Source organism: Dendropsophus ebraccatus, chromosome 2 (assembly GCF_027789765.1).
Source record: "Dendropsophus ebraccatus isolate aDenEbr1 chromosome 2, aDenEbr1.pat, whole genome shotgun sequence".
In the NCBI taxonomy this organism is placed as follows: domain Eukaryota; kingdom Metazoa; phylum Chordata; class Amphibia; order Anura; family Hylidae; genus Dendropsophus; species Dendropsophus ebraccatus.
Window position 1 is genome coordinate 215,958,286 of NC_091455.1, and position 11,078 is coordinate 215,969,363.

Here is an 11,078-nt window from a genome sequence, read left to right on the forward strand (position 1 = left end):
TTATTAGTGTTATATAGTATTATTAGTGTTATATAGTATTATTAGTGTGATATAGTATTATTAGTATTATATAGTATTATTATTAGTGTGATATAGTATTATTATTGGTGTTATATAGTATTATTATTGGTGTTATATAGTATTATTAGTGTTATATAGTATTATTAGTGTTATATAGTATTATTAGTGTTATATAGTATTATTATTAGTATTATATAGTATTATTAGTGTTATATAGTATTATTAGTGTTATATAGTATTATTAGTGTTATATAGTATTATTAGTATTATATAGTATTATTAGTGTGATATAGTATTATTAGTGTGATATAGTATTATTAGTGTTATATAGTATTATTAGTGTTATATAGTATTATTAGTATTGTATAGTATTATTAGTGTGATATAGTATTATTATTGGTGTTATATAGTATTTTTAGTGTTATATAGTATTATTAGTGTTATATAGTATTATTAGTGTTATATAGTATTATTAGTGTGATATAGTATTATTAGTATTATATAGTATTATTATTAGTGTGATATAGTATTATTATTGGTGTTATATAGTATTATTATTGGTGTTATATAGTATTATTAGTGTTATATAGTATTATTAGTGTTATATAGTATTATTAGTGTTATATAGTATTATTAGTATTATATAGTATTATTAGTGTTATATAGTATTATTAGTGTTATATAGTATTATTAGTGTTATATAGTATTATTAGTATTATATAGTATTATTAGTGTGATATAGTATTATTAGTGTGATATAGTATTATTAGTGTTATATAGTATTATTAGTGTTATATAGTATTATTAGTATTGTATAGTATTATTAGTGTGATATAGTATTATTATTGGTGTTATATAGTATTTTTAGTGTTATATAGTATTATTGGTGTTATATAGTATTATTAGTATTATATAGTATTATTAGTGTGATATAGTATTATTGGTATTATAGTGTTACATAGGATTATTGGTATTACAGTGATCCACTGGATAATTTAGAGAATAACAAGATGTTCTAGATTTTCCATGCAGGTGCTCTTGAGCATAATGTATTAGAAACAAGGGTAATCACAGACAGAGTATCCGATGTTTCGGTGGTGACACCTTTACCTAACAGATGATGGCGGGAGCTGTGGATGTAATGGCAAGGCTGCGGCTGCCTGGAGATGCAGATCTGGACGTGGCTGGGGAGCCCACAGAAACCATGGAGGGATGAGATGCCGGATGGCAAGAGCAGGTGGTGGTCCATGGTGTGCGCCGTCCAGTGAGGCTAGGTCGCTCTGTGAAGGGGTGGTGTACCCCTTTAAGGCTGTACATTTTTTCCTCTATGCTAAAGCCACTTTGATTCTGATTTAGTGTTTATTGAGCGCCGTTGTCGTCCTTATCCGGCCGTTCACCCTGCTGGTCGCTGCTCATTTTAAGCCAAAATTTCAGAATGCATTTTCCTAGGGATTTAAATGGTTGAAATGCAGCCGTCCATGAAATGAACAATACCATGGAAACCACCAGGTCTGGTGGACAATGAGCTCTAATATAGATATCTGGGCCGCCTGCGAGGAAACGACTGAATTACACGACCTGTTCCATCTATTCCGGTATTTTAGGTCACAGAATAGATAGAGACCTCCTGTATTCCCTGTGTCAGGTGTCCTGGTAGGGGGGCACCAGTGCTTCTTCGGGGGCGGGATATGGGTGTACCCCCTCCCCCGAGGATCCACCCTCATTCACACAACCACACAGAATGTACACGTTACATCCACCTAACCGTCCACTACCAGAGGAGTCTTATAGGGGTGTCACTATTTCTAGAACTATCTTATTCGTAGGAGCGGTGATCCGATATCACAGACACCGCCATTATGATCCCCCTCACACCCCGCTCATACGTCATTGTTCCAATAACAGCAAAAAAATATTTGTGACATACACCACAGCACAATAGTTGGAAGGTAGTCTACTGTGCAAAAACAATGTACATTAGGGTATTGGGGCCACTATCTAACGTGTATGGAGTCTCCCGACTTTTCAGCAGATGTTGGAAGAGAGAGGGATCAGACCTGAGTGCCCAATCCTTCTCTGGACAGATACCTGACAGCGGCTTTCTCCCCTTATCCCCAGTAAGAAGATATGCATGCTTGGCTGAGACAAGAACGCTAGTGTGTGTGTGTGCGTCTGTGTGTGCGTCTGTGTGCGCGCGCGCGTGTGTGTGTGCGCATGTGTGTGTGTGTGTGTGTGCGCGCGTTTGTGTGTGCGCGTGTGCGCGCGTCTGTGTGTGTGTGCATGGGGGGAGAATGCAGAATGCAGGTTAGGCCGACAGCTATATAACATTTATGGCCACCTTAGCAATATGATGGATGTAAGCTATGACTGCAGGGTCCGACTACACAGTGATTCGCCTGTAGTCTGTTGCTATAGAAACACATAGGAGCTGTAGGCACTAAACGGTAACAGATTTTTAGACAAGACAATTTGTAAAGCTGCTTAATTTTTTTTATTTTACATGCATGGGAGCAATAAAAACATTGGGGGAGATTAATGGCGCCATCTCACAGTCCATAGCAACCAATCACAGCTCCCATAGCAACCAATCACAGCTCAGCTTTTATTTCTACCAGGGTTCATGCATATTTGAAAGCTGAGCTGTGATTGGTTGCTATGGGCTGTGATTGGTTGCTATGGGCTGTGAGACAGCGACATCAATCAACCGCCAAGTTACATCCATTTGTCTGTCCCTCAGGATCTGTTAGTATAGTAGTCGTCGACCAGCCGTACATACGGATGTAGCAGACTGTAACCTGAGTGTTTCTGTGTCATTTGCTGTGTAAAATGTCCGGTTGTAGTTTGCTGGGTGTGTCTGTGTCCTCCCCCAGGGTAGATAGAGACGTCCCGGGGATCAGTAGGGATTATGGTGGGTAGAGAGGAAGCCTTACTGCTTTGTGGGCAGGGAGAGATTATCTTGTGTGTTCTTCTTTAAAGGGGCACTCCAGCAAAATTCATTTTCTTTTAAATCCACTGGTGTCAAAAAGTTCTTTATATCTGTATTTTACTTCCTTTTAAAAGTTTTCAGTCTTCCTGTACTTATCATCTGCTGTATGTCCTGCAGGAAGTGGTGTATTCTCCCCAGTCCGACACAGTGCTCTCTGCTGCCACTTCTGTCCATGTCAGGAACCAGAGCAGGAGAGGTTTTCTATGGGGATTTGCTGCTGCTCTGGACAGTTCCTGACATGGACAGAGGTGGCAGCAGAGAGCACTGTGTCAGACTGGAGAGAATACGCTACTTCCTGCAGAACATACAGCAGCTGATACTGGAAGAATGGAGATTTTTAAATAGAAGTAAATTACAGATCTATATATCTTTCTGACACCAGTTGATTTGAAAGAAAAAAACTTTTCACCGCAGTTTCACCCCTTTAGGACCCTATTCCGCCTACAACCCTGTGTAAGGCTTAGGGCGGTATGGGCAGTGCTGAGGATACGTATAGTTAGGCCATTGGGGTGTCGGGGGCCATTCTTCATCCCCATCCCCCGTCAGCCTCCATCCTGCCTCCATTCCATGTTTGGCCTCTCTTTTGATGGAAAATGAAGGCGTTCCCTGTCTGTATCTTCACAGGACTGTACTAAAGAATAATGACATAAGAGCGAGACAGGAGCTCACCTCTCACCTCACCCATCAGTGGCCGTCCCCAGGAGCTCCGGACGTTAAAGCTGTGGCCCTGGAGACTTTGCTTTACCAAAAGCCCAATGAGCAGTGGGACCAGTAAGTGTCATGTGTCATTGTTGTCCGAGCCATCCACGGCCACCCCCTCCCACGGCCACCCCCCCCCCTCCCACTTACCCAGACAGAGGCCTTATTCACACGTCCTGTAAATTTGGCCGTGATCGCAGATTGTTTTAGGGGCCATTGAATCCAATGATACTATTTATATGATCTTCTCTGCCGTGTGATAAATAGACCATCTCTTAGTGCGGAGGAGGATGGCGGCACAGACCGCCCAATACAAGTTTATGGTATCCATGTTTTTCAGTGACTCCATGGATATCACATCTGTAGAATCCATGAAAAACAGGGATTCTGGGTCACCTGCATCCCCCCCCCCCATCCTGAACCTGGCAATGCATCCCCAGAGTGCTCTCTGCTGCCACCTCTGTCCATGTCAGGAACTGTCCAGAGCAGGAGAGGTTTTCTATGGGGATTTGCTGCTGCTCTGGACAGTTCCTGACATGGACAGAGGTGGCAGCAGAGAGCACTGTGTCAGACTGGAGAGAATACACCACTTCCTGCAGGACATACAGCAGCTGAGAAGTACTGGAAGACTGGGCAGTTTTAAATAGAAGTAAATTACACATCTGTATAACTTTCTGACACCAGTTGATTTAAAAGCATTTTTTCCCCTGGAGTTCCCCTTTAAGGTTCCACCTCTTTCGCTGACCTGTCTGATCGGCGATGTTACATACAAAAGAAGCCCTGATTGAAAACCATTCGGCATCTTTGACCTTTCACATCTAGAACAACACAATTACAGGTTTGCTGGTTATGACGGCCGCTCACTATATAATCGCCACTTGTGAAACCCTCAACAAACCGCGGCCGTTGCTGCCGCCATTAGGACTGAGGTGTTTGCCGGTGGACGGTGAAGGATGTGATTTTCCAGAACATCATAATGGCTGAAATGACGGGGAGAGCGGCAGAATGCTGAAATTAGTGGTTATTAACCAGCGCCGCAGCTGCCCACGCACTGACAGCTGATGTGCCGCCCGTCACTGCCATCAGAAACCTGCCGCACTGATAGCTGTTTTCTTAAAGGGACAGATACCTTTAAATCTCTCATTACCGGTTATATTAAATTATTATGTTGAGACACGGTCCTGTACTAAAGGGGGGGGTCTCCTGATCTAGAATTGTCACATCATGGGGAATACAGTCAGATCCCCTCTTCTTATAGCTGGGTGATGGGCCGATCCTCTGTTATTCCTACTAGAAATCTATGACCACATAGCCAACTGGGTGTGACCAGCTGGGGGCGTGTTCCTATACTGTCTGGCACTGTCAGCTCTGATTGGATAGTCTCAGACAGTGTAGGGACACGCCCCCCAAGTGGTTACACCCAGTTGTCTATTTAGTCATACATTTCCAGTAAGAATAACAGAGGAACGGCCCATCCCCCAGCTATAAGAGGAGATGTTCCTGAATGTTATTTTATAGGAAATACCTGTATGTACTAAGATAGACAGATCAGGAAGGGCTGCGGGTCTAGAGGGTTTATCTCTGCTTAAAGGGGTCATCTAGGGTTAGAAAACATGGCCACTTTCCTCCAGATACAGCGCCTCTCCCATCCTCTGGTTTGGTGCAGTATTGCAGCTCAGTTCTATTGAAGTAAATGGAGATGAGTTGTCATACCACACACAGCCTGAGGACAGGGGTGGCGCTGCTTTTGCAAGAAAGTAGTTGTGCTTTTTGTAATCCTGGATAATCCCTTTAAGTTATTCATCTTGTCTGTCTGACTACAAGGCTTCCAGCAGCGAGACCCCGGCAGTCATCAATGATCATTCAGCCAAAGGTTATTTGTCCCTTCCTCCCAAAACATAAAGGGATTAAAGGGATTTTCTATAGATTCATGGCCGATTCAAAGGAGAGGTGATCAGTCACTGATCGGCAGGTGGGTAGTCACTAATCATCAGGTGAGCAGTCACTGATTGGCAGGTAGGCAGTCACTGGCAGGTAGGCAGTCACTGATCATCAGGTGAGCAGTCATTGATGGGCAGGTTGATGCTGCCCGCTGGTAATGCTGCCCGCTGCTGATACCGCCTGCTGAATAATGCTACCTGCCTGGTACATCTCTTCTTTGCAGGAATTGAGCGTCTCTTTCTCTCCAGACAACAAGGTGTTAACAGATTTTAATTTCAAGCCGAATGTCACACAATGTGCACAGAACAAACTGAACGCTGCTATTTCCATATGAATAGGCATAAGCAGCGATGAAAGAGCCAACGTGACGCCGCGGGTCATACCGTGTTCTATGGAAGAGCATTTCCACCAGCGGTGGCGGCACATTACATTACTACCTCGTCTGCTCTGCGCAGTTTCTTCACATTCACATTTGGAATTGTTAGACGCAGCGAATTTGGGATTCACCAAAGCGTCAAGATTAATGGGAGATTCAGAGTGTATGGCGGTAAAAAGGGGGGCATTGTGCCCACTAGGATCCAGGCAGATGGGTATTGCTGCTGTGCCACTAAATATGATGACCCCTCTCGCCTAAAAGATAAGCTGAACTGTACAAAATATAAATCCCAATCTATCATGTAGATATGTGTAACTACTAATGTTAAAGGGGTATTCCCATGGAATTGTTTTACATTAACTGGCAGTAGTAAGGGTAGACATTACACTGGGGTAGCTGTCTGTGTTACTAGTGCTGCGGCCTCCCGTGATGTCTATATATTACATGTTACCATTAGAATAGACATTACACTGGGGAAGCTGTCTGTGACACTAGTGCTGCGGCCTCCCCTGATGTCTATAAAATATATGTTACCATTAGAATAGACATTACACTGGGGGGAGCTGTCTGTGTCACTAGTGCTGCAGCCTCCCCTGATGTCTATATAATACATGTTACCATTAGAATAGACATTACACTGGGGGAAGCTGTCTGTGACACTAGTGCTGCGGCCTCCCCTGATGTCTATATAATACATGTTACCATTAGAATAGACATTACACTGGGGGGAGCTGTCTGTGTCACTAGTGCTGCAGCCTCCCCTGATGTCTATAAAATATATGTTACCATTAGAATAGACATTACACTGGGGGAAGCTGTCTGTGACACTAGTGCTGCGGCCTCCCCTGATGTCTATATAATACACATTACCATTAGAATAGACATTACACTGGGGGAAGCTGTCTGTGTCACTAGTGCTGCAGCCTCCCCTGATCTCTATATAATACATGTTACCATTAGAATAGACATTACACTGGGGGGAGCTGTCTGTGTCACTAGTGCTGCATCCTCCCCTGATGTCTATATAATACATGTTACCATTAGAATAGACATTACACTGGGGAAGCTGTCTGTGTCACTAGTACTGCAGCCTCTCCTGATGTCTATATATTACATGTTACCATTAGAATAGACATTACACTGGGGAAGCTGTCTGTGTCACTAGTGCTGCAGCCTCCCCTGATGTCTGTATATTACATGTTACCATTAGAATAGACATTACACTGGGGAGCTGTCTGTGTCACTAGTGCTGCAGCCTCCCCTGATGTCTATATAATACATGTTACCATTAGAATAGACATTACACTGGGGAGCTGTCTGTGTCACTAGTGCTGCAGCCTCCCCTGATGTCTATATAATACATGTTACCATTAGAATAGACATTACACTGGGGGGAGCTGTATGTGTCACTAGTGCTGCAGCCTCCCCTGATGTCTATATAATACATTACCATTAGAATAGATATTACACTGGGGAAGCTGTCTGTGTCACTATTGCTGCAGCCTCTCCTAATGTCTATATATTACATGTTACCATTAGAATAGACATTATACTGGGGGGAGCTGTCTGTGTCACTAGTGCTGCAGCCTCCCCTGATGTCTATATAATACATGTTACCATTAGAATAGACATCACACTGGGGGGAGCTGTCTGTGTCACTAGTGCTGCAGCCTCCCTGATGTCTATATAATACATGTTACCATTAGAATAGACATTACACTGGGGGAGCTGTCTGTATCACTAGTGCTGCAGCCTCCCCTGATGTCTATATAATACATGTTACCATTAGAATAGACATTACACTGGGGGAGCTGTCTGTGTCACTAGTGCTGCAGCCTATATAATACATGTTAGACTAGACAGTCCAAGAGGCAGTAGTGACTGTGCTGTCCATATTTGCTGACAGTCTGGGGGTGCAGACAGTCACATGGTTTTTCATTACTTTTCTTCTTTTTTTTTTATACGTGTTCGGAGACAATATTGAGATTTTTCTTTTTTTTTTTTTTGCTTTTCAAAAAACAGTAGAAAAGGTTAAGTGTGTGAGCGGCGTCAGAGCTTCTAGCGGCTTCTGGCATTTCAGCCGCCTGGAAATATCAGCTGATTCATTAGTGAGAATGTTAGAGATTTGGGAGAAGAATCTCCTCGCTGGGAGGAGAGAAGACGCCGATACGGGAATTGCTGCAATTAGAATTCTCACTTTGGTTTGTGCTTCCAGATCTGTAGTTGAATGGTTAAGGGGGATCAAAAACAGCGCCACCTTCATCCATAGGCTGTGTCTGGTATTACATTCATTTTAATCGGCATGATGTAATGCTTCATTCCTCCTGTGGTGGCGCTGCAGCGAAATGTAATTGGTTCATATATCGTCCACAACTGTCTTTTCATGGGGAGTCCTCAGTGCCCAGCAGGAGCAGCAGAAGGCGTCATACATCAGCCGCATCTAGCCGGGCAGACTCCTTCACGCTCCAGTAATGTCCAGATTTTATAATCATTTCCTACCTATAATATTTTGACATTATTAGACGGACGAAGAAGAAAATACTGTGATACTAGAATATTTCCGACGTGATTGGAAATAGTTTGGATTCTTGTACATCTAATTGGTTGCCCCTAGAAACAGACAGCAGTTTATATCTTTTGCGTTGTCAGACATGTGACCTCATCTTAAAGGGAACCTGTCACTGACAATGCTGTCCGGTCTGCAGGCAGCGTGTTATAGAGCAGAAGGAGCTGAGCAGATCAATTTATAGTTTTAGGGGAAAAGATTCACTGGCAGTCGTCATTTTTGTGCTTATTCTGGGTTTAGGAGTCCAGTGGGCGGTCCTAATCAGATTTGCATCAATAAATTACAAGTCATACGGAATCTTTTCCCATAAACATATATATCAATCTGCTCGTCTCCTCCTTCTCTATAACATGCTGCCTGCCGATAGGACTGCACTCTTAATGCAACATGTCCCCTTTAAGCTGTATCACCACCATCTGAGTCACTGGGAAGATGTCGGTCCGCTCCTTACAGCGTTCTTACCGTTTATTCAAAGTCGAATCTTTTTTTGCATAGGAAAGTTGGCACTGACCAATATGGCCGCCATTACAGATCCTACAGGGGTATGTGTGCCTGCCCCCTAGTGGTCTCCGCAGATCTCTCCCAGCACATGCAGGAGTAGCACTGTATGTATTAGGCCTCCATGGGGGAGTAGCACTGTATGTATTAGGCCTCCATGGGGGAGTAGCACTGTATATATCGAGCCTCCATGGGGGAGTAGCACTGTATGTATTGAGCCCCCATGGGGGAGTAGCACTGTATATATCGAGCCCCCATGGGGGAGTAGCACTGTATGTATTAGGCCACCATGGGGGAGTAGCACTGTATGTATTAGGCCCACATGGGGGAGTAGCACTGTATGTATTAGGCCCCCATGGGGGAGTAGCACTGTATGTATTGAGCCCCCATGGAGGAGTAGCACTGTATATATGGAGCCCCCATGGGGGAGTAGCACTGTATGTATTAGGCCCACATGGGGGAGTAGCACTGTATGTATTAGGCCCACATGGGGGAGTAGCACTGTATGTATTGAGCCCCCATGGGGGAGTAGCACTGTATATATCGAGCCTCCATGGGGGAGTAGCACTGTATATATCGAGCCTCCATGGGGGAGTAGCACTGTATGTATTGAGCCCCCATGGGGGAGTAGCACTGTATATATCGAGCCTCCATGGGGGAGTAGCACTGTATATATTAGGCCCCGATGGGGGAGTAGCACTGTATGTATTAGGCCCACATGGAGGAGTAGCACTGTATATATCGAGCCTCCATGGGGGAGTAGCACTGTATGTATTAGGCCCCCATGGGGGAGTAGCACTGTATGTATTAGGCCTCCATGGGGGAGTAGCACTGTATATATCGAGCCTCCATGGGGGAGTAGCACTGTATGTATTAGGCCTCCATGGGGGAGTAGCACTGTATGTATTGAGCCTCCATGGGGGAGTAGCACTGTATATATCGAGCCTCCATGGGGGAGTAGCACTGTATATATCGAGCCTCCATGGGGGAGTAGCACTGTATATATCGAGCCTCCATGGGGGAGTAGCACTGTATATATCGAGCCTCCATGGGGGAGTAGCACTGTATATATCGAGCCTCCATGGGGGAGTAGCACTGTATATATCGAGCCTCCATGGGGGAGTAGCACTGTAAATATCGAGCCTCCATGGGGGAGTAGCACTGTAAATATCGAGCCTCCATGGGGGAGTAGCACTGTATATATCGAGCCTCCATGGGGGAGTAGCACTGTATATATCGAGCCTCCATGGGGGAGTAGCACTGTATATATCGAGCCTCCATGGGGGAGTAGCACTGTATATATCGAGCCTCCATGGGGGAGTAGCACTGTATATATCAAGCCCCCATGGGGGGCCTAATACACATTACACCTGATCATCCATCACCTAATCTATACGCTAGCTGTCTTACCTATGGCAGATATCAGGGGAGAGAAGGGTCTGCCATGTTAGATTTTAGCTGTCTTTTGTTCTTTGGGAAGTAATTGCAGCCAGAATCATGTGGCATCGGCTTTCTCTCTTCTCGTGTGGCATATATCCACATTGTATATGACACCTACGCCATTCTTATATTGCAGGAAAAGCTTCCACCGCTTGGGGCACTTATCGGCCGACGCCAGCCTCTCTCAGATCTCGTTTGACCCCGGGCATTCTCAGGATGGCAATGGAAAACACGAGGGCTCCCGCTTAGGTGGAGGTGAGGAATCTTGTCCTTGCTTCGTGTAATTATTATTGGAATATTTTACATATAAACCTGGTTACAGATTCTTTGCTGTCTACAACTCCTCACTTCAGACATGTGTCTCCATAGTAACAGACTACAAACAACCCTGGTGTAGTCTGATCTTGCATCTCCCTCCCACTTTTTGGTATTGTTCATTTGGTAGGTTACATGTTGAATTTTCTGGTGCATCTTAAAGGGGTATTCTACTCACACTAACCTCTGACTTCTGATATGTTGGTGCCCATGGTGAGACTAAAAATTCCTTCCAT

General features: G+C 44.2%; 1 protein-coding gene across 2 annotated transcripts in view; it reads left to right on the forward strand.

Moving 5' to 3' along the window:
• RUNDC3B (RUN domain containing 3B) overlaps positions 1-11,078 on the forward strand; it is an 89,095-nt gene that overhangs the window by 77,012 nt on the left and 1,005 nt on the right. The window contains exons 9-10 of one of the 2 annotated variants that reach the window (XM_069959493.1): positions 3,632-3,778; positions 10,664-10,782. In XM_069959493.1, coding sequence (XP_069815594.1) covers positions 3,632-3,778; positions 10,664-10,782 — 266 coding nt within the window. The remainder of the gene's footprint in view (positions 1-3,631; positions 3,779-10,663; positions 10,783-11,078) is intronic. The other variant, XM_069959494.1, reaches the window with a different exon arrangement.